The sequence below is a fragment of the Mixophyes fleayi genome, chromosome 6 (assembly GCF_038048845.1).
Source record: "Mixophyes fleayi isolate aMixFle1 chromosome 6, aMixFle1.hap1, whole genome shotgun sequence".
NCBI classification, from domain to species: Eukaryota; Metazoa; Chordata; class Amphibia; order Anura; family Limnodynastidae; genus Mixophyes; species Mixophyes fleayi.
The window spans coordinates 219530395-219555812 of NC_134407.1; the positions used below are offsets into that span (position 1 = coordinate 219530395).

General features: G+C 41.3%; 2 protein-coding genes across 3 annotated transcripts in view; one reads left to right on the forward strand and one right to left on the reverse strand.

Annotated features, from left to right (window-relative positions):
• LOC142159791 (uncharacterized) overlaps positions 1 to 25418 on the forward strand; it is a 1176369-nt gene that overhangs the window by 870532 nt on the left and 280419 nt on the right. The window lies entirely within an intron of this gene.
• LOC142160638 (uncharacterized) overlaps positions 1 to 25418 on the reverse strand; it is a 97750-nt gene that overhangs the window by 57778 nt on the left and 14554 nt on the right. Inside the window, 1 exon segment of the mRNA XM_075215501.1 lies at positions 21891 to 23395. Coding sequence (XP_075071602.1) covers positions 21891 to 23395 — 1505 coding nt within the window.

Here is a 25418-nt window from a genome sequence, read left to right on the forward strand (position 1 = left end):
TTGGTTAAGTCTGAAGGGTCTGAGGAGTGCTTCAGTAGGTACAAAGGAATGTAATAAAATATGCAAAAAGTAAATTAGTTTTGCTAAATTATAAAATGAAAAACAAGTTGCAAAAGAAAGTAAGACAAACCCCAAAAAGATTTAACGTATATAAATGGCAAAAGGATTAAAAAAAGATAATATAGGAACCCTAAGAAGTGAGATGGGTGAATTGATAAATGATACTAAGGAAAAAGCAGAGATATTAAACACTTTCTTTTCTTCAGTATTTACTAGAGGAACAAATGATAGGAATAATACAAAAAAATGGAAATGCAACTGTACCATTAATTAATACTTCACTGACAGAGGAAGAAGTCCAAAGGCGACTGAAGAATATTAAAATAAATAAAGCTCCAGGTCCAGATGGTATACACCCAAGGGTTCTTATGGAGCTAAACTCAGAAATAGCTAGACCGCTATTCTTAAATTTCATAGATTCAATCTCATCAGGCTCAGTACCAAAGGACTGGCGAATAGCAGATGTGGTGCCATTGTTTAAAAAGGGAACGAGATCACAACCAGGGAATTATAGACTTGTAAGCCTGACATCAATAGCGGGGAAACTACTGGATGGTATATTAAGGGATAGTATTCAGGATTACTTGGTGCGCAATACGATTATTAGTTGGAATCAGCATGTATTTGTGAGGAATAGGTCATGTCCATCTAATCTAATTCGTTTCTACAAGGAAGTTAGTGGGAACTTAGATCAGGGCAGCACAGTAGATGTGGTCTACTTAGATTTAGCAAAGGCCTTTGATACAGTGCCACACAAGAGGTTGGTTTACAAAACAAGGGAACTGGGTCTAGGAAACAACATTTGTACTTGGATCGAAAACAAGTTAGAGAATAGGAAACAGAGAGTTGTGAAAAATGGAATATTTTCTAATTGGTGAAAAGTCTTAAGTGGAGTACCTCAAGGTTCTGTGCTGGGACCACTCCTTTTCAATATTTATTAATGACCTTGGTGATGGTTTAGAGAGTAAAGTTTATATTTTTGCAGATGACACTAAACTCTGTAAGGTAATAAAATCACAGCAAGATGTAGCTTCTCTACAGAGGGATTTAAATAAACTGGAGGATTGGGCGGCCAAATGGAATATGAGGTTTAACATAGATAAATGTAAGGTAATGCATTCAGGGATCAAAAACAAGAAAGCAAAGTATAAATTAAATGGAAATAATTTAGGAGAATCTATAATGGAAAAGGATTTGGGAGTGCTCGTAGACAGTAGACTTAGCAATAGTGCTCAATGTCAAGCAGCAGCTGCAAAGACAAATAAAGTATTGACATGCATAAAAAGGGGCATAGATGCAAGGGAAAACAGTGTAATTTTGCCACTGTATAAATCGTAGGTAAGACCTCATCTTGAATATGCAGTACAGTTCTGGGCACCACTCTATAAAAAAAGATAAATTTGGAACTGGAAAGGGTTCAGAGAAGGGCGACAAAATTGATAAAGGGTATGGAGTCATTAAGTTATGAGGAAAGGTTAGCCAGTTTAGTCATGTTTACTTTAGAAAAGAGGCGTCTAAGAGGAGATATGATTACTATGTACAAATGCATTAAAAGGTCAATACAGAGAACATTCATGGGAACTTTTTACCCCAAGGACTATACATAGGACACGCGGTCACCCCCTATGGTTAGAGGAGAGCAAATTTCACAACCAGCAAAGGAAGGGGTTCTTTACAGTAAGGGCAGTCAAAATATGGAATTCACTGCCAGGGAAGTTGTGATGGCAGATTCAATAGATATGTTTACAAAAGGGATAGACAAATTTTTACCGGAAAAGTGTATTCAGAGATATGACCGTTAATTAAAATGAAGGATAGTAGTGGATATAGGGTAAAAATAGGACTGCAACATTGGGTCTGGAAGATTTTCACAATTGAAACAGATTGGCGGTTGCTTACTCTGGGTCAATTTCAAATATAAGTGAGGGATCGCAGGAGATCCCAAATAGGTTGAGCTTGATGGACTGGTGTGTTTTTTCAACCTCATCAATTATGTAACTATGTAACATGTCCTGTTCCAATCGTTATTGTGGTCCTCATTGTATCTGGACTTGTATCAGTTGCTTGAACTTTGCCAACAGGTTACTCAACTCTCCTGTTTTGTAATTTTGTGTTTCTTTTATCATTTGGTGTGACAGTGATTGTGCATGTCTAGTGCTCTTTGAATTGGCATCACAATCTGATAATACATGCAAACCTTCCCCCCTGCTAGTCTGTGTTATCTCTTCTACCTTCTCAATAGCTTGCCTATTAATCATTGTACATGCTTTTGGGCAAACAATAGGTGGGTCATTTTCATCTAGCATCTTTTCAACATCAAGTACATATTTTGCATATGATTTCTTTACTTTTTTCTCTACACTCTGTTGATCTTAAACATGCTTTTAACATAAGTAGTTGATCCTGCGATGCTCGCAGCTCGGTTTCAACTGCCTCCTGTTGCTGTGTAACTTCATGAAACGCCTCCAGAAACACCCACGCCACTGATGCTGCGGCCTTCTGCTCCATGCGCTTATACATGCTCAAATCTAAGTCCTGTACTTGCTTAAGGACATTAGATAATATTAATCGGGGTTTGATACTTCAACAACTCTTGCGCAGTACTGGACCATGAGTTAGCTCTGATCCACGTAGGCAGTGGTCTGGCAATCTCCTCCTTTCCCCCCTAACAACCTATTTCTAAGATTTTTAAACATTTTCTTGACACCCATATTCTTTAACTACACAACACTTCAATAGTTAAAGAACAAAGTCACAAAAACAAAGTATATGCTGAATAAAAACAAACAAACATATTCTTTATCTATATACTACATACACTTCTACAGTTAAAGAACAAAATCAATACATTTCAGCACAAATCTGTTTTCTCACAACACAGTCACTTTATAAGTGCAATAATGATGGCAACACAGTTCATAACAATGCTACAAATCACCATTATTCAGACAAACACAATGCACAGTTATTAAACATGCCCTCTACGCAGATTTCACGAAAGTAATCCTGTTCACAGCACCATTTGTATCAGTTTTGAAGATTACAATCATGAAATACTAGCACAAAGAAAGAATGATACGGTCACGAGCCGTGGCGGTACTCACAACTGCAGCGGCTCGCTTACTGTGCTCCCCAGAGTGCCGGCCGTCACCATGACGATCGGGACGTCATTTCCGCCCAACTCCCGACCGACGGTCGGACGCTTCTGCAGCGCGGCGCCCCGGCAGTATAGGAAGCCGGGCGCGCAAGCGCATTATGTAATCATTAGATTCAGCCTGTGGGCTGAATTAGCAGGCATTAGCCTGCAAGTGTGTATGTCAGGGCCAAGCCCTGATTGGTTTTCTTTATGGCAGACAATTAGCCTGCAAGTGTGCACAATCCAGGGGCAAGCCCTGATTGGTCCATCTGTGCACTTAAGGCAGTCTGCTGCCTCACTGCCGTTTATAGCTTCTGTGGCCAGTCTGCTGACCTGCTCTGTGCCTTGTTCCTGTCCGTTGTATATTCTGTTGGATGGCCCGTGTATGACCCCTTGCCTGGATTTGGACCCTGCCTGTGTTTCTTGTGACCCCGACCTCTGGCGTGTTTACCGACCTTCCTGTTTGCCCGTGACCCTTGATCTTCACTTGGTTTATTGGATTTGCCGTCTGCTGCCGGCCCTTGACCCGTGCCTGGACCTCACTCCACTTTCCTGGGTTCTCCCCAGCCGGTACGCACTTCACGACCCTCTGTCAGTCTGCGGCCAAGTCTGTCCCCACCACTTGGGGCTCCAGTGAACACCTGACTGGCAGAGCAGACTCCAGGTTGTGCAGTATCAGCTAGGGGGGTTCCTAACAGATACACTCACAAACTATGTATAAGAAAAACATTTAATAATTAATATGACAATTAAAATACTTAGCTTTGATAGGTTGTTAGACACACACGTAATTCCCTGGATTTTCAGCATGGAGACCCCACATTCAAGTTGAATCATGCATCCTAGAATACTCTGATGGAGGAGATCTGGCACAGCCTTCCTGACTCACCAGCGAGGTCTAAAGAAGGTCTGAACTATGCCATGTTATATAATGCTTTTCCTTACACTAAAGTGAATGCTGATGCATTATGGGCAGTTGATGACAGTATCATTCTGAGTAAAACAGCTAAGTTTGCAAACTGAGCAATTACATCCATATATTGCTTAACAACAAACATTACAACAAATATTTAAGGTCACACAAATACTCTGTTGTAAAACCAACATTACCTTAAGTTGGTAAATAACCATTGTCTGAGCCTAGTTGAAGGACATAGTCCACTGTACTAGGTTTAGGGAAAACAAGACAAGTAAATAATGTGATGAAACATCACAGACTTAGACTTAGTATCTGTTCATAAAGAGACACATAGAAATCAATGATAGACTCCATCTTGTTTCATAATTAAAGGAAAATACCAAACTACTACAGGACTTTTTCAGCTTCACACAAGTGAGATCATTATTTGAATTTAAAGTACAACAAACAACATGCTGTGGACAGTGGGTTTTTTGGCTTCTTAATCGTTGACTAATGGACTGTTTGTGTACTCCCAAATACTAATGGGATTATTCCCTAATATGGACGGCTGAACTTTGTTGTTTTTTTACACCTATGCTTGGAAAAAGAGGTGCTCAATATACCGTTAATTCATCTAAATCCAAGGTCCTACTGAGGTTTGTAGTTTAACTTTCAAATCAGATGAACTGTTTAATTTGCCTCAGCATGTGTGGAGCCTAATCTTTATATGGAATATCCATGGATAACGCTTTCTGTTGAACCAATATCAATCTTCTTCCAGTCTGGATATCTATTGATTAAATTATCATTAAATATTGGAAGGATTTTGGATATCTGTGGGTTTAACTATCTGTACTCACAGCAATGTTCTAATAACAACAGTTAATCACCACCTGGAACAGTTTTGTTTTTTCATTACTGCCTATGTGGTTTAAACTTGCCAATATTGTGATTTTTCTGTGTTGTTATTTTTACTTGATACTTTTAAATGATTTTAATTGTTTCATATAAATAAATGTAAAATATATTTTTCAATTTTTAAGTTATATTTTATAATTTCATTCAACCAGCACTTTTCTGTTTTCTTTATTTTCACTATGCAACATGCTTGGAAGAGAAACACAAAGAAGCAGCACGACACAGGTAGCAAAAGAGAGCAACACACACACACAGAGAACAAGAGACACACACACAGAAGAAAAAATAAAAGAGACACACACATATACAGAAAAAGAGAGACAGAGAGAGACTTAGAGAACAAGAGAGAGACAGACCACAGTGACTGGCTGAGGAGGGAACCTCGTCCATAAAACAAATTTGTATCTGTGTCAGCAACTAAAGAAAGTGATAGAGATAAATGGCCTAGCTGCCCACTGATTAGAGAGAGGCAAAGAAGTTAAGTAATGCCTCACTGATCAGTATACACAGGTCACCAAAAATCCACTGATCACTATACACAGGTCACCAATAATACCCTGATCACTATACACAGGTCACCAATAATCCACTGATCACTATACACAGGTCACCAATAATCCCCTGATCACTATACACAGGTCACCAATAATCCCCTGATCACTATACACAGGTCACCAATAATCCCCTGATCACTATACACAGGTCACCAATAATCCCCTGATCACTATACACAGGTCACCAATAATCCACTGATCACTATACACAGGTCACTAATAATCCCCTGATCACTATACACAGGTCACCAATAATCCACTGATCACTATACACAGGTCACCAATAATCCCCTGATCACTATACACAGGTCACCAATAATCCCCTGATCACTATACACAGGTCACCAATAATCCCCTGATCACTATACACAGGTCACCAATAATCCCCTGATCACTATACACAGGTCACCAATAATCCCCTGATCACTATACACAGGTCACCAATAATCCCCTGATCACTATACACAGGTCACCAATAATCCACTGATCACTATACACAGGTCACTAATAATCCCCTGATCACTATACACAGGTCACCAATAATCCACTGATCACTATACACAGGTCACTAATAATCCCCTGATCACTATACACAGGTCACCAATAATCCCCTGATCACTATACATAGGTCACCAATAATCCCCTGATCACTATACACAGGTCACCAATAATCCACTGATCACTATACACAGGTCACCAATAATCTACTGATAACTATACACAGGTCACCAATAAGCCACTGATTACTATACATAGGTCACCAATAATCCCCTGATCACTATACACAGGTCACCAATAATCCACTGATCACTATACACAGGTCACCAATAATCCACTGATCACTATACACAGGTCACCAATAATCCACTGATCATTATACACAGGTCACCAATAATCCCCTGATCACTATACACAGGTCACCAATAATCCACTGATCACTATACACAGGTCACCAATAATCTACTGATCACTATACACAAGTCACACTGGTATCACTGTGCAGTACCCAGGTGGGGTATGAGATCAAAATCTGCTATAAATGTATTATATCAGGACACCAGAGGCTGCTGCAACTGTATTACACTAATTACACCTCAAACTGTGTTATAATAACAGGGCCCCAGTCAGCTGACACGTATTATACTCACAGGACACCAGAGGCTGCTCCCCCTGTATAATAATGTATAATAATAATAACATAATTACCTGGTGCTGACACAGCAGTCACCTCTCTGACTCCTCCTACTCTAAGGTCACCCGGAAGTTCCAATAGAAGAATGAATGAAAGAACAACAGTGATCAGTTGAAACGCACGGACCGGAAGTCAGGTGGCCGCACAGACCGGAAGTAGGGTGGACCGCACAGTGAGGAAGTCGGTGGAACGCACAGTCAGGAAGTCAGGTGGACCGCACAGACCGGAAGTCGGTGGACCGCACAATCCTGAAGTCGGTGGAACGCACAGACCGGATGTCAGGTAACATCTTCCGGGTGAGAGGACGCAGTGACTGGCAGGTTATGTACCTACATAGATATAATGAGATATAACGATAAACATAACACAGGTAAAATAAAATAGGTGATGAATGAGGAGGATATAAGTATTATGAGGATTATACAGTAGGAATTACTGTGACTACCACAATATCTCTTAGATGCAGCTGCTGATTGTTACTTGGGACTAGGCTGCCTGTTACCTCCTGAGTGGAGGAGAGGAAAATTACTGTCACATATCTGTCAGTCATCAGCTGTAAGACATTACTTGTTCTGTACTGATATACGTCCTAAAGTACATTCACCTCTTCACTCTATCCTGAGGGATCAATGACATCCAAGTTATTTCCCTCTGATATAACAAGACCACACCACAATGGCTGCGCCCAGTAACATTTATGGTCCCCCTCCCCCTGCACTGAGATACATAGGATGACACAGGTGGGTGCTGGAGGGGAGATGTCTCCCAGTAGAAGAGGGCAGGGAGAGAGAAGGGTGTCTGTGAGTGTCACATACTGGGGGTGAGCAGTGACAGGGTGTGATGGGGACACACAGAGTTTAAGGGGGTATAGTGAAGACCACAATACAACCTGGGAGACAATGTGATGAGTGGCTCAGTATATAATTGGGTCGGAGAGAGCAGGGAGGCATGTGAGAGAAAAGCTAGTAAACAGGATGGCATGTGAGAGAACTGGTGGGAAGAGAGTGACTTGCGAGATAAGCTGGTGAGCAGGGGGGCAGGAAAGAATGTAAGGGAGAAAACGGTGTGCATGGGGTGGCATGTGGTAGAAAAGCTGGTGGACAGGGGGTAACTTTTGTGAGAAAAACTGGTGAGCATGGGGGGGAGGCATGTGATAGAAAAGCTTGAGGGATTGGGTGGCATGTGATAGGAAAGCTGATGGGTTATTTTATGAGAGAAAAGCTGATGGGCTAGGGAACATATGGGAGCAGACAGCCTCTCACCCTCTGATAGCATTACTGTCTCCCAATGAGTGTGTGTCTCATCACTGAGCAAGTGACAATCCCCACCCCCCTCTGAGCACGTGACAGTCGTCGTACCCGGGGCACATGGTATCCCTCCCCGGAGCTCGTAGCGTGTGACAGTCGCCCACCCCTGTCCCTGTGAGGAGCGCATGGAATTTGTCACCCACAAAGAGTGTGACAGTCCTCCCAACAACAACGAACCTCCTCATGGAACCCAGAGCATGACTCTCCCCATCCATTGCTCGAACTGTCACAAGGAGTTCAACACTCCTCCCAAAATGGGAGTCACACTCACTTCTCATCACAGGGGTGTTAAATATGTAAAGCAATCACACAGAACCTGAATCTGCACATTGCAAATAACAGGGGTTTCTGGGAGTTGCAGTCATGTATGTGTGGGAGTTGAATGTGAGAGAAAATGGAGTCAAGAAGCAGCCATTTTATGATGTTTAAAATAAAATGTGTTCTGAAGTTCTATGCTGACATAAATTGCTTTTAATGTTGTTTTCGTTTATTTATAAGTTTCATTTTGTTAGAAAATACAACATTTTTATTTCTCCTTTTTTTGTCAATGTTTTACAGGGAAATGGTTTAACCGTAAAATTAAAGAACTACGGTGTAACCAATCAACTTGCTTGTGGTTTGAAACATGCTGTTTTGTAATCTGCCCACATGTGAGTGCTGTTGAGACTGATTCATCTTCGGAAGTAAGATCCGTTGAGTGTGGTATCTTGCGTGAAATTCCTCTGTGCAAGCTTAGAAACGGACTTACGCCGGTGAATGCAATTGTATCTAATTCACGTCTGAACACAAGTGACACCTCCAACTGCCTACGACTTGAAGGGCAGAACGGAGCAGGAAAAGACAGATGCACATAGGCAATGTGCAGTAAGGGGGCACCGAGGTTGAGCGTACAGACCTTCATCTGATTCAAGCTCTGGGTATCTCTTAGGTTTGTGTTTTTTAGCCGTATCACTTGCAGCAGGTACAGGGCAGGTGTAAGTGCAGACTGATAGTGATGACTACATGTGTGTATGGCAGGACATGTGTGTAAAAGAAATTATAAAAATATGTTATGTACAGTACGTAGTAAGAACATCCTGATTTATGTATTTCATAAAAATATATACAAAAATGGATTTTGTAAAATATATTTTTATTAATGATTAAGTAGTTAATACTTTGAACGCCGAAGTGGAGAAGGGTTCCATGTGAACAGCAGTTGATCATGGGTCAGTCGGTCCTAAGAGATGGGTGAGCGCCGTTCGGAAGGGACAGGCGATTGCCTCCGTCGCCCTCGGCCGATCGAATGGGAGTCTGGTTCAGATCACCGAACCCTGAGCGGCAGAGACGGACGCCCCCGCGGCGTACAGTGCGGCGACGCAACCGATCCCGGAGAAGCAGACGGGAGCCCCAGGGAGAGTTCTCTTTTCTTTGTGAAGGGCAGCGCGATCTGGAATGGGTTCGCCCCGAGAGAGGGGCCCGGGCCTTGGAAAGCGTTGCGGTTCCGGAGGCGTCCGGTGAGCTCTCGCTGGCCCTTGAAAATCCAGGGGAGAGGGTGTAAATATCGCGCCGGGCCGTACCCATATCCGCAGCAGGTCTCCAAGGTGAACAGCCTCTGGCATGTTAGAACAATGTAGGTAAGGGAAATCGGCAAGTCAGATCTGTAACTTCGGGATAAGGATTGGCTCTAAGGGCTGGGTCAGTCGGGCTGGGGCTCGAAGCAGTGCTTAGTATTAGTATTAAGAGCCCTCTTAGTATTAAGAGTCAATTTATTTCATAAAATATTTTTTTGCATGTGTTGTGATGGGACTTTATATTGCACATATGTATGTGCCTATCCTGCACTGTGTTGTGTCTGTCTACCATATTGAAATGGAAATGTTTCTCAACTTCCGCTTGTATTTGAATATGGACTGTGAAAGTAATAATTTAAATAAACATATATATATATATATATATATATATATATATATATATATATATATATATATATATATATCTCAAATATTACCAATATATCAACAATAGGATAAGAAACATTAACACAAATTTATGTATAAGAATCATATGCTCAATAATTATATCCTCTCACTTTAAGAAGGAATAAAATTATGTACTTGATATTTTTAGATAAAGGTCGACGTGACCCAGTGTAAGGAAACAGCAATAAATAATGTGTCAATGTCATAAAATGAATATCAGGATGGACAAGGGTCAGAAAATGAAAGGGACACATAACGTACAGAACATGGGCGGGACAGACATAAGAATAAGTTATGTCAGTTTAATAAAATTAATAATGCCAGATAAAGAAAATCACATAACAGATGGTCAATGTCTAACATTTAAAGTTTTTTTAAGAATAAGTGTAATAGGTAATCAGGGGAGGGCATTAATAGACATTATGTTATTGTATCATTCTAGGTATAAAAGGCATTGTACTACAAATAGAATACTGTACGCCAGTGGTTCCCAAACTTTTGCAGTTTGCGGCACCCTTATATGTTTCCACAACAACGATTATGCTCCCCTGAGGAAATTCGCTAAGCGAATGAAAAGCATTGGCACACACCCTCTTTGTGACGTCATACCGGAAGTGCCGGAACGCACGCCGTCTACTGCTCGTCGTTTACCACTCCACCACTGCCTGTTGATTACCGCTACAAGCGCTCTGTTGTTTACACACGATTACCCATGCTCTTGCCGACCAGGACATATCTAAAGGAACACTACTGGACTCTCCTACCATCTTGCAGACATTCAGGTGTGTAAGGTTGTTCAAAGACTGTTCTCAATCGGACCCAGCACACAGGCTCAATCTTTTCTTATTTCCTTAAGTTTTTCCCGGGCCAATATAATTTCAACAACAATTGGACTTATTTATATTGTGGTATTAGACATTGGATCTCATATTTATGATGTGACCTTTGGGTTTTTATTTAGCTAGTGACAACATTGTCACCTCCTTTACTGTTTCTATATTTTTCATTTTTGTATTTTTACATATTTTACCACCTTGTGTTATGTGCAATTAAATGGTTGTTATTTTATTATCTTAATTTTGCATCCGCTGTTTTCACCCCATAACAACAGAGCAATTACCACATCCTTTTATTAATATTTATGTACATTTTGTTGCAATTTCAATGGAGGTTATATCTTTATCCTAGTTATTCTTCCCTTGGTCTTGTATAGAACATTAGGACAATTACCTTGGAGACATAGTGTCAGGCGCCGCCGGTAATCCCGGACGGGCGCCTCCTCTTCCTGCTGATCTGCGCGGCAACCAGACGTGTCACTTCCGCCCCGCTTGGCTGCCCGGCTACAGTACAGGAAGCGTTCCCGTTGCTAGGCAACGGGACGCTGCATCAAGGAAGGGCTACGGCGCTAATAGTATGATGTCGCTGCGGCACTGAAGTTGATTGGGCACCTGTTGTATTTAAGCCTCTCTTGATCCCACCTCCAGTGCCAGAGGTTCAGGTCCATTCCTGTCCTCCAGCGTTTCCAGTGTTCCTCTGATTGCTCGTCTCCTGACCTTTTGCCTGTCTCCTGATTATTGCCGTATTGCCTGTGACCCTTGTGACCCGGATTGCATTGACTACCCCTTTGGATCTCCCCTTTGTACCGCGCTGCCAGAACGCTACCGACTCGGCTTGACTCACCACCCCTTTGGATTCTCCTTGTATACCTGCCTTGTCCGCACCGTTGCCGAACCGGCCTGTCTGACAATTCAGCTCGTGCTTCGCTATCTGACTCGTGGAAGGACCGCGACCTGTGTGTTTCCTGCAGCTGAGTCCATACCTCCTTGCGGGGGTCCCTGGTGAACACCAGGGGCACGTTAGACTCCGCACCTTCCTTTGAGTAGTGCCAACGATAGCAGGTACGCTATACTCAGTCGTGACACATAGATTAATAGCACAGTAACCTCAGCCTCTCCATAAATACCCAATTTCAATAGGGCAATTGAGCGCTATCATTATATAATTTCAACATTCTTATACCGTTATGGGGCAATCCAGAATTTACCCCGTGTCACTCACCGGAGTGTGACTGCCTCCACTCTGGTACGTGGTTCTCCATCTTTCCCGCTCACACCTGTGTGGAACCGCGGCCGTCCGCCATCCTGTCGCACTGCGCATGCGCAGGTCCCTTTAACAACTACACCTGACCACTAATGTGATTCATGGATCAAGCACCCCTCCCTACTTAAGGCACCTGCAGCCTTAGGTAGTGGCCTGATCTTGAAGTCTCACTCCCAGTGAACTTCTATAGGTGTGTGCAGTTTCCAAACTGCTTCCAGCTCTACTCCTGTGTGCAGTTTCCAAACTGCTTCCAGGTCTACTCCTGTGTGCAGTTTCCAAACTGCTTCCAGCTCTACTCCTGTGTGCAGTTTCCAAACTGCTTCCAGCTCTACTCCTGTGTGCAGTTTCCAAACTGCTTCCAGCTCTACTCCTGTGTGCAGTTTCCAAGCTGCTTCCAGCTCTACTCCTGTGTGCAGTTTCCAAACTGCTTCCAGCTCTACTCCTGTGTGCAGTTTCCAAACTGCTTCCAGCTCTACTCCTGTGTGCAGTTTCCAAACTGCTTCCAGCGCTACTCGTGCTTCAGCTTCCACGCTGCTCCCTGCTCAACTCAGCGGCGGTTCCCATACCGCTACAACGCTTCACTTCTCAGCTGATTCCGGATCTACACAACTGGGTATGCTCTACTGACTATTGACTATTGCCTATTGCTCGCATACCAGTTGTATCCATTGTTGTTTGCTGCACAGGGTACTAGTACCCATATAGACTGTGTTACTGCATTGTTTCATTTAGGACAAGCTTTCACTCAAGCTACGATATCTCCTCACGCTACTACTTAGGGTTATTGTGCATATCTGCTGTGACCAGCTTCTCCTCACTGCAAGGCATCTACTCCATACAGACTATTCATTGTGCCTTCCATCTCTGCCTCACAAGACATTGCTCTACTCGTGCTGTTTCCATACAGCCACAGTTTGCCTTTCAACTTCACTCTCCTGCACCTGGACAAGTCCTCATTCCTTCTCACAGCAGCGGTACAACTTGCTGCACGCAGACCACTGACTTCCCTGCTACCTACCTGCACCTGGACAAGTCCTCCTATCACAGCGGTGGTACAACTTGCTATACGCAGACCACTGACTCTCCTATTGCCTACCTACACCTGGACCAGACTCTTCACCATAGCGGTGGTACAACTTGCTGAACGCAGACCACCGACTACCCTGCTACCTACCTGCACCAGTATTATTCTTACCATCACTACAGTGGTACAACTTGCTGTACGCAGACCACTGACTCCTCCTCTACCTACCATCACCTATCCACGTCCACTCCTCGTGTCTACATTATCTTCAGCCTCCAGTTTACTGCTCCAAGTCGCTGACTTTCCTCTAACCATAGCTGCAAGTCGCTGACTTCCTCAGACTATCTCTACTCTCCTGCTGTTGTGTCGCTCCAATCATTCACCTGCCTGCTTTGAGGTGCGTGCCATAACCCCGCCTCTCTAGCAGAGTTCCATCTGGTGAAACTCGGGTAAGCAACTCCTAGTGCCCGTGACACCCCGGCACTTGACAACCAGATTTATGAAATTTGGAAAAAGAAGGGCATTCTTTTGGTAAAGGATGTATTTGATCCTGGGGGCACAATGTATTCATTTCAACAGCTGTATGAGATGTATGCGTTTCCACACACCCAATTTATATTTACCTGCAGATCTGCCATTACGTAACAAGTAAGCAACAAACGATACTCCTGATAAGTGATAACTCACCAGTTAGTCTTGAGCTCATATTATTTTTTTTCCGAATTCACAAATTTAAAATTAGATACTTATATATGAACCTGATTAATACAGATGTGACCTCGGTATGACTATGGGTTTGGGAGTCCTGGAGGCGAGATCTTCCAGAGCTTAGCCCCCCGGAGGAAATGTTGGCCTATATGGACCATACCATGAAAGCCCTTCAGTCAGCAAGACTTCAGGAAATTCATATTGAAACTATCAATAGAGCATATATCTCTCAAATGCAAAGGAAACATATGGTAGAATTGGAGTCAGGCCTAATGTAAGACTCATAATGCTACACTGATACATAACCTTTGGACGTGTCCCAAAATAGCTAAATTTTGGAATAAATTGACTGCTTTCCGGAATTTTACTTTTCAGCTGCAATTACGTCTGCACTATGAAGCGTTTTTGTTTGCGGTTTTTGATGTTTGGAAGGATAGTTTGAGAGACCTTCAGATTATCCCTGTGTCAACAGTTATTGCTACACTAGCTAAAAATGCTATCTTGAGCAGGTGGACTTCACATACATCCCCGACACTACTGGAGTTAAAGTCGAAATTGTTGGAAACACTTTATTTTGATAGGTGTGCTACCTTCTCTGACTTGGAGACGGGGGACATTAATTTTCATGCCAAGTGGGGTGTATACATAGAAACTGTCACGGCAGTATGGTTTTTGGAATCCGTCTCGGGACCCCTGGGACTAATTGTGGCAGGAGTGTAGTGGAATCTATACACAAGCAGTTGGAATGAAGGTGAATCCACACGAGGAATAAAACCAAAGTATTTATTTCAGCAGGCAGAATCAAGCTGAATTCACACAAGGGTTACTGGTTTGCAGTTCATATAAAAGTAACTAGATGAAGCAGCTGAATTCACACAGAGAGTTATTGGTTTACATTTCATATAATAGTCAGCAAGATGAAGTTGAACTCACACAGAGAAGTATGGTTTGCAGTTCATATAACAGCCAGCAAGATGAAGTTGAACTCACACAGAGAAGTCAATAACACAGCTGCAGGATGTGGCTGAATTCCCTCAGAGGATAAATGGTGAAGATCTGTATACAGCAGGAGGATTGAAGCAGCAACCAGGATGAAACTGAATTCACATGAAGGGTTGAGATCTGTATACAGCAGGAAGATAAAAGCAGCAAAATAACAGCAACCGTGGAGATCTGGAACCAGGAACTAGCAAAGTGTTGCACTGGCAATTTGCTGAGCGTAGGAGGAGACTCTGATAATCTGCAGACAAAGCCAATTGGTGAATGAAATCAGGTGTTCAGACTCAGCAGGATGTTTAGCAAATGTCAGCCTCCAGTACTGCAGACAGAAGTCACACCAGGATAGAATGCTGCATTCGACCAGGTGGGAGATGTACGGTGATATGGTACCACTGAGTGCTGTAAACAGGACTAAGACCTGATTCGTGACAGAAACCCTGGACAGTCATTCACAATCTCATATTATGCAGGTGTTTAAGGGCACTAAATGGTCATTGCTGAGATGATTGTGATGTTTGATTATAAATGTAGAAAATATGTTATATTATAATATGCCATTCTGCGATATGATATGCATGTAGTGATTTATTTGGCCACTTGTGAACCTCCGCCAAGAAGAAGCCTCTCCTATTTCTTTTGGATTTTTTGATTCCTTTGCCACTCCCTTTCTTCCTCCTCTCTTATATCCTCCTTCCTTCCCCTTCTTTCTTCTTCCCCCTATCTCTATCTATATCTTTTATTCTCTTAAATTGTTAAAATCTTATTTGTACAGTTCCTATTTGAATTTCATTTTGTATAATACATTGTAATATGTAATATCTACAATAAAAAAACGTTTTGAAAAAAAATAATATATAAACAACATTCTAATGAGGCTTAACTGACATGGGTATTGAGACTATGGTACATAGGTGCTGATGGAGTGACTTTAACACAAGGAGAGGGAGCAGTGTGTAATGATCCCAGGGTTAGATTACAAATGAGAAGGGCACAGTTAACAGACTCTAATTTCACATTGTTGCATCTCATTCGAGATTCTATAGCACAAATATATGATGCACCTACAGAAGTGGTTGATATGAGTCCATGGTATGAGTTGGGACACAGAATACAGATTTTGTGTGACTAGAGATGTATGAATGGAATTACTCAAAATTCATTACCAGATATGGGTGTGTATTCTGTGCAAACTGAATGGGATGGTCCTGATGTGGCTCTATTTACTTCAGTAATGTGTAATAATCTTTTAACCACTGCCCCTACCCAATTGAAATCAGCTCTTTACTATGCTGAGTACAATGTCCACTGGTAGTCCTGTGTTTCATGCTTCACTGATGAGTCAGTTAGGAGAGTTAGAGAAATCTAGGAAAAAAACAACAGTGTGTAATAGAGAAAAGATTTTCAGAGGAAGACAGAAAGTCAATTTTCAGAATTCAAGTGACAAGTAGACAAATGTTTTTGAATTGTTTAATGCTGGAGTGACAGAGAGAGATAGATGGAATTGCTACAACTGAACTGTTCAAGAGATGGAAGGGGCTATTTTTCACCTATTATAAGGAGCATCTCAAAAGAAGAGTTCCTGGGGTAAATGTATCAAGGTGCGATTTTTTCAGCGGCTTTAAAATCGCGGCAATGTCTTTTGGACATTTCAAGCAGGGACATTGGGAATTACAAATTTATTTTGGGACATGGTTTATAAGCATTTTTGGTTTAAAAGCTGCTTACAACAGATGAAGAAATCTGATTGGTAAGTATATTGGGGTTTTCTTTTTTTTATTACATTTATTTAGTATAAATGAGGGTGTTCAGTGTATTTATTGGGGTTTTATTATTTTTATTTAAATGTGGTTTTAAACAGGGAGTTGTGGCTTATTTAACATTTTGTTTTGTGGTACTACATGTCTCAGCCAGCTATGGGTGTCAGGGCATGTTGGCACTTATGGTTCCAGCATGCCCTGGCTGCCATGGGTAAGCTGGTGCTTGTGGTTATACCAGCATCAGCATGCCCAGACTGTTTAGGGCACCCTGGCATGGCTGGGACTTGTAGTTCCACAAAAAATGGCATCGGTTTTTTTTTTTTACATTATTTTTGCCGTTATTACCCTAATACCCACAGCCCATGGGGGTAGGAAGAGCCCCAGTGCTTTCAGCACTGGGTTGGTTATTACTAGAGGGTGGGTTCGCTAGTTTTTTTCAGCGGACCCCACTCCCTAGGGAATCCAGCCCAGCGCTGAACAGTTATGTGAAAATTGGAGGGACCTCACGCAAATTTTTCCCCAATTTTCACGCAACCAGCAGTAGGCTGGCAACACTAGAGTTAATAGGGACGCTTTTTTTTTTTTAAATCTATTTTTACACTTTTGACTGCTGCTGGACCTCCGGCTCTATAGACAGGGCAGTGTAACAGTGATGTGTTTAGTAATCACGCAGCTAGGAAGCAACGTGTTGTATCTAGCGATTTTTAAACCAAACTCAGGAGAGTTTGCTTAATCGCAGCTTCATACATGTGAGACTTGTATAGCTAGAGTGGCAAACAGTTGGGACTTTGATCTCTATCGATTTTGGAAATAGCGATTTTGACAGAAACACATCTGGCGATTTTACATGAAACATAAGATAAGATAAGGGGAAGTTGCCAGTGGGGCCACCCAAGAAGGAGGCGAATAATGATGTAAAAGATTTCTCCCATGTAATACCTTCAGCCCCAATCATCTAAACCCGGCCCTTACATTGCTGTCAGTAGGGAGGTGCAAGGTTTAGCAAAGACATATAATACTGGGAGGGGTGGGAAATTCCCAATCCATACTGACAGCATGGCAGATCCCAGCAGCAGCTACTGACATTTAATATTTGTTTAATGAAGTCAAGGGATCAACGCCCTTATGTGTCAGTGGCAATTTATTGACGAGGCCAAACACAACCACACAGAACTACAGCATTACTCAATACTGGTACAGAAGTATCACTTTCACTTTACAGGGAGACAACATAAACAACAGGCACACTGGGTTGCTGTGGGAGGGTTATACAAGTAAATGTACACACTATCTTTTCCTCATAATGATGTAGCAGATCAACTAGCACAAGTCAGTGTTTGTTCCCTGATAGAGGCAGTAGATAACTGAAAATTTGGGAGATGGTCCCATGTCCAGTTGGGTAATAGAGATGCACAAAGCACCAGAGATTGGACCAACCAAAAGAGAATACTACTGATACACTTGATGTCCAGAGAAATTGTTGCCAAGTGTTCCACATGTCAAGAAGTAAACTATAGAAAACACCTGATAGGTGTTGTAGGCTCTATACATTGAGCAAAAGCTGCTGGACAAGTGTTGCAAATGGATTTTATAGGTCCACTACCTACAGGAAGAGGTGATCTCAAATATTGTGCTACAGCCATTGACTCAGGAGTTCTTATACTACATCTATGTAAACATGCTACACAAGAGGTGACACGTTATTACAAGACATACAGAGAAATTATGGTACTCCTATGGAGGTCCAAACAGACAGTGGAACTCACTTTACTGGCTAACAAATCAGAAAATGTACTAAGAAGGAGGGAGTACATTGGGTGTATCATACTTTACTATCCTCAGACTGCCGGGCTCATAGATAAAATGTTGAAAGAAATGAAATGTCACCACATTATACATTGAGGGGATGGGATAGAGTGATGAGAGTCAGTGCAGAAAGTTAACCAAAGGATAATAGGAGAACAAACTCCTGTGAATGATGACTGCCCCTGTGATACCCCCACCCACTCCTACAATAATTTTTAATAGGAGACAACTGGAATTACAGAAACATAAGACTGAACTAGTAGCTCACGAAGAACAAGAGTTCAAAGACACCCCATGGATGATAGACCCAGATAGGGACACTCCAGACCCTATATACAAAGTACCAACAGGGATATATATAAAAAGTTTAGAAACCAAATCTTCACTGTATCTTATACCAGTACCAGAGGTGACAGAACATTGCTCATGGGAAGAATTACTTACATTGAATGAATTGGGAGGAATATTGTGTCACTTTGATCCCTAATCAGTGGTGGTATTTGGGGAAGGGAGAAATATTAGGACATTTGATAGTGGTACCCGATTCAGTTTACATAGTAGTGAAAACCAGTGAACATCAGACAGGATGCAAAGTATGGGTGACGCCAGTAGGGACAGAAAAGAAAAAGAAGGTATGAGAAATAGTAGCTTCAGGTCTGAGTGATACATATTTAGTGCTACTGGTAGAAACTTATAATCCTGTCTAATTCTCTTCTCGCAAGTGGATTCGTGTTGCTGAATAATGGCCTGGAAGTGGATTGTGTGCCCTCTTCTGGTGATCTTGTGGTTTGGCTCTCACAAATATCATGGAACAGAGGAAAGAGGAAGTTACATAAATACTTAGAAAATGACTGGCATAATGCTCTTACAGACAAGCATTTTTGATTTGCTAAGATAGGAAACTATTCAAATTGCTGGATTTGTACCCATCTACCAATTTCAGATGGATCACTTCTGTATGTTACTATACCAATAATTCCTGGACAAACTTATTAATAAAAACAGTTAAAGCTTTCCCTTTAAGGGTAAATTAGCAATAGCCTGCATATGTCAGAGAGTGGAATGTGACGTAAAGGATTGTAAGTGACTCATGCAAGTCTGTTCTGTAGATAACATTCATACAAAGGTCAATGTTAGTACAAATGGGGAGGGGGGAGCGGGGAGTTGTATTTAGAAGTTACAAAGGCAGCAAACATCCAATAAGCAGAACTATGGAGAAAGTGATGTCTAGTAAATTATTCTGCATAAACTAAGTGCTTTCAAGCAACTGGACTCCTCAGATGAAGACATTGCTCACCAATCAAATTGTACTTTTTATTTTATAGGTATCTTTTAAAATAAACATTTGTATTATCCTTTTTACAATAGTTGTCTGTCAATCATTGTAATTTCACACCAGGGGGTAAATGTATCATACTGCGCTTTTTACAAGTCGCCGGAAATCGGTGAGATGACAGCTTAAATTTAAAGCGGCGCTGCCTTGGAAAGGGAAGTTTGCCCAAAAGGGTTAATGTAATCTCCATAATAGTGTGCACCACTGGTAGAATCGCATTTTTTTTGTGTGTAATATCAACATCTGAAGGAGAGATGCTTCCATATTTTGGCACTACAACACCCTTCAGATGTGTTACATTGCACAGAGAAATATTTGGTGCTGATATGGTCACTAAGTGAAGATAAGCAGAGGGGTATAACATTTGTTCTGCTGTGTCTGTGTGAGGACACAGCTCCAGATGACAGCGGTTAGATAACTATTCACTACGACAACACCTCTCAATTCCTGTAAACAGCACACTACTAAGAACAGCAATCTAGCTAGTCTCCTCACCTGGACCACTGTACAGCTTTATCTACTCTGCAATCTGCCCTTCAGTGAAAAGGTCAAGTCAATCATAACAATTTATCTCATCTGTTTCTAGCCTTTATAAAGTCTCTCAGTTCTACCAAACCTTGGCACAAGCAAATTTTCTTTTGGATTTACCTGCTTGTGCTTTTAAGAAAATTTGATTTGTTGACTGTACAACACTATTCTTTCTCCAATCCGTTGACTTCAACTTGTACATCACTACCAGTCCTCTCAGGACTAAGAGGCTTGACCAGACATGGTGTGTCTCTTATATCTACCCCAGCCAAAGGTTCTTTCATGGGAGCTACCAGCACCGTGGCATTCTGTTCAGCTGTACTATCTTTGGTGATGGCATGCTCTATTGCAATAAATGAATAATGCTTAATCAATATCTGGATATTCTGTTTCTTTATTAGTATACATTATGTAAATGTATTATTGGCTTTTATTTATAAGGTGCCACAAATGGTCTGCAGCACCGTACATGACATATACAGAAAGCAGTGATCAGTAACACATTACATGATACATAAAGAACAAAATACAAAAGACCAGACATACTGAATAAATATTCAAGTAACTTGTTAATGCAGATCAAATTATTTACAGGACAGTGAGTGAGAGTGATGGTAGTGACCAGTGTGAAGTAGGCCTTAGCTTAAGAAAACACTGCTACGGTACAGAGAATGATGAAATATTAGAAGGAAAAGACAAGGAAAGAGAGCCCTGCTCATGAGAGCTTACATCCTTAAGGAAAGGGGGAGACACAAATAGGATGGTATCAACTGGGGAAGTGGGGGTAAAAGTTAGGAGCAAGGGTGATATGTTTGAATAAAGAAATGAGACTTAAGGGGATGCTTGAGGCCTTTGAGAGCAAAGGCTAAACTGATGGAGGTGTGGGAGATCGTTCCACAGCTGAGGAGCAGCCCAGGCAAAGCCCTGGTTGCGGGAGTGGGAAGAGATAATCTGTGAAGTAGTGAGGTGGCGGTTATTAGAAGACCAGAGGGGGCGGCAAGGTTGTAGGTGGAGAGGAGGTTGGAGAAGTAGGGGGGGAATGATTGAGAGCTTTGAAGCTTAGGCTGACGAGTTTAAATTTAATTCTGTAGGCCATGGGGAGCCAATGTAGTGACTGGTGGAGGGGGACATATATATTGATAATAGAGATAGAGAGGCGGGAAATAAATATAAGGCGTACAGCAACATTCAGAATAGACTTAAGAGCGGCGGCATGGTGAAAGTCAGTGTTTAATAAGATATTCTTGAAATAGTCGTGAATGAAAATTATATGGAGGTTTATTCAGCAAAAAAGACAACCCTTATCAGACACGCAGGTCAGGGCTGTCAAGCACATACAGAGAATAATGCCACAACTATAATAGGATGGGAGACTGAGAGGCAGAAGGAAGAAGTGGTGCAAGGGAATAAACTTCTGAACGGTAAAAGAGGGCGGGTGTATGTAGGAACATGCATCATTTACAATTATAAAAGGCACTACTTTTACAATGTGTATAGTATTCCTGCAACCTGTTTCATATCTATCATCGCATGGAAATTGCTTCTCTTATGTGTCTATTATCTGATGTTTTAGGAGATATTGTGTGTAAAACTATTTCCACACTCAGAACATGGGACTGTTTTTCTCACCTATATGTGTTCTCTGATGTTTAACAAGATTGGATTTACGTGTAAAGCATTTCCCACACTCAGAACATGGGAATGGTTTCTCACCTGTATGAGTTCTCTGATGTTTAACAAGATTGGATTTATCTGTAAAGCATTTCCCACACTCCGAACATGGGAATTTTTTCACACCTGTGTGAATTCTCTGATGTGAAACCAGAGCTGATTTCTGTGTAAAACAATACCCACAAACAGAACATGAAAATGGCTTCTCATCTGTATGAATTCTCTGATGTTGAATAAGACTGGATTTAACTGTAAAACATTTCCCACACTCAGAACATGGAAATGGTTTCTCACCTGTGTGAATTTTCTGATGTGAAACCAAACCGGATTTGTTTGTAAAACATTTCCCACACTCAGAACATGGAAATGGTTTATCACCTGTGTGAATTCTCTGATGTGAAATCAGAAAAAATTTGTTTCTAAAACATTTCCCACATTCAGAACATGGAAATGGTTTCTCACCTGTGTGAATTCTCTGATGTGAAACCAGACCCGATTTGTTTGCAAAACATTTCCCACATTCAGAACATGGAAATGGTTTCTCACCTGTGTGAATTCTCTGATGTGAAATCAGAAAAAAATTGTTTTTAAAACATTTCCCACATTGAGAACATGGAAATGGTTTGACACCTATATGAATTCTCTGATGTGAAACCAGAAGTGATTTCCTTGTAAAACATTTCCCACATTCAGAGCATGGAAATGGTTTCTCACCTGTGTGAAATCTCTGATGTCTAACAAGATGTGCGCTCTCTCGAAAGCATTTCCCACACTCAGAACATGGAAATGGTTTGTCACCTGTGTGAATTCTCTGATGATTAGTGAGAATTGATTTATATGTAAAACATTTCCCACATTCAGAACATGGAAATGGTTTTTCACATGTATGACTTTTCTGATGTTTAACAAGACTGGATTTAACTGAATAACATTTACCACACTGAAAACATGGAAATGGTTTCTCACCTGTGTGTATTCTCTGATGTCTAACGAGATTTGTGCTCTCTCGAAAGCATTTCCCACATTCAGAACATGGAAATGGTTTGTCACCTATGTGAATTCTCTGATGTGAAACCAGACCTGATTTATTTGTAAAACATTTCCCACACTCAGAACATTGAAATGGTTTCTCACCTGTGTGAATTCTCAGATGATTAGCGAGACCTGATTTACATGTAAAACATTTCCCACATTCAGAACATGAAAATTTTGTATCAACACTATGAGGTGTATCAGGTCTTGCAATATCTGAGTTATTAAGAAAACATGCCTCATGATTAGAGGGATCAGATGATATATGTGCACTGTGAATTAATTGATGTAGATTTGGAGTAATGGGCTTTCCGCCTGGAAAATCTTTTATGATGTTATCTTCTATTTTATATCCTGGAGACAAAATGAGATATCCCTCTGATGTATTCCAGCTTTTGTGTCCATCTGCTGGAAATAAAGTAGATGTATGGAAATTAGACATTGATTAGCAAATTTTCATACATTTAATTAGTTTAAGATCTTCAACTGATTAATTTCTACTTGCAAAGAAGAACATTTTATTACAAATCTAAATGTACAAATGTGATGATACTAGGATGTTAGTGTAGGAACCCAGAGGAAAATCCTAGTATCTAGGGGTTCAGGATCACACAGGCAAAAAAAGGTGTGGATACAACTCTAACTTTAATACAGATACTGCAAACAATAACTTATCAAGCAATACTTTAAATAACATCCAGTGCTCACTAAACTTCAGCCGTCATCCAGTGACACCCCAGTGTTCAATAAACCCAAAGCATTTATAAAGAAAATGGGTTTTCTTTGCCAGTCCAAGTTATAGGGAAATGATGATGTCCGTGATTAATAAATCAGGCAGAACAAACAAATCTGCAAGTCGAAGAAATGCTTGTAATCCCAACCATCACAATACTCCCAGACAAAAATCTTAAGCACACTGGCAGGAGTTGCGACTCCAACACCAAAAGCGTTTAGAAGCAAATGACACACACTGAAGTCTCTTCTGCAGGTCCTTTTAAAGGGAGAAAATGTCCCACACTGGAAAGCCCACCCCCAAAGGGGATGTAGATTGGAGGAGAGAGCTGTCATCTCCTCATAGTTTTCCCTCCTGTTTTGGAGCCTAGGGGGTATTTTAACTAAACTGAAAATTTGAAAAAGTGAAGATGATGCCTATAGCAGACAACCAGAAGCTGTCATGTTGTAGAATGTACAAAATAAATGATAACTAGAATCTGATTGGTTGCTATAGGCAACATCTCTACTTTTTCAAACCCGCAATTTAGTAAATATACCCCTAGAAGTCTAACACAGTCCAGGGAGAACAATACATACTCAACCAGTTTTTGACTGACTTAATCCTGTTTAAATAACAGAGCCTCCCTGTTTTAACACCTTCTAGGTATTTGTGATGTCAGAGGAGCTCTAGAGGCTGCTGGCTTCTTTTTTGTAAGACGGGAGTGATGCCTTGGTCAGGAAACAGTACATCCACCATGTTGTAATCCTATAGGATGTTCAGATGAATACATGTAACCACCTGGCTTTATTTAAGAATCATATAGATAACCTTAATTCCATCTTGATAGGTTTTTATTCAGTTAGATTGTGTAAAAAAAGGAGGGTAATAAATTAAAACAACCCAATGTTCAACTAAACACAAGCATCTTATCATTCTAAGGGGCATATTCATTTAGCTTTCCGGTTCGCGGGATCACGCCGGAACGGCCCGCAAAGTCAATCCACGGTACCGCAATAACGTGGATTTTCATTCGCAGCCCATAGGGTTGCGTCCGAAAATCTGCGTTATTGCGGTACCATATTACCGGCAATACTGCGCATGTAACGCGTGTTACCGCGAACCGGAAAGCTAATTGAATATGCCCCTAAGTGTTTAAAATGACAGATGGGGATGATAATGGCTGCCAGACCCATCTTGTCACAACATACAGCAATTACACAGATAAAACATTGGCTTAAAATATAGCACATTACCAAGCACATTGCATAGACCCAGCCACAGGGACATATAGATTGCACAGTCACATATGACAATGCAAAAATGCAGAGTTTGGTGTGTAATATTTCCCAAACACACACATGGACCAGCCTCTATCATAGGACAGGGAGCCTCATTAGCCAGTGACATTGTCCAACCACAATGCTCATACAGACACTGCCCACACACACAAACGTTGAAGCTTTGGTAGTATAGTAGATATGGATTAAATTAACCCCACATCCAATCCATTGGCCTACACTACTCAAGGTTCAGCAAGTGGACATATAATTAGCAAAACGACGCAGTCTCTCTATGTCCTTCTGATCAACATCAGGCAGCAAAGACCTGTGGTCAGATTAATGTCACTAATTTAGACTGAAGCCTCTGTGTAGACAAGCACTGAGAGGGAAGGAGAGCAGCTTGACAGATCAATACAGAACAGTAGGAAATAGCAAC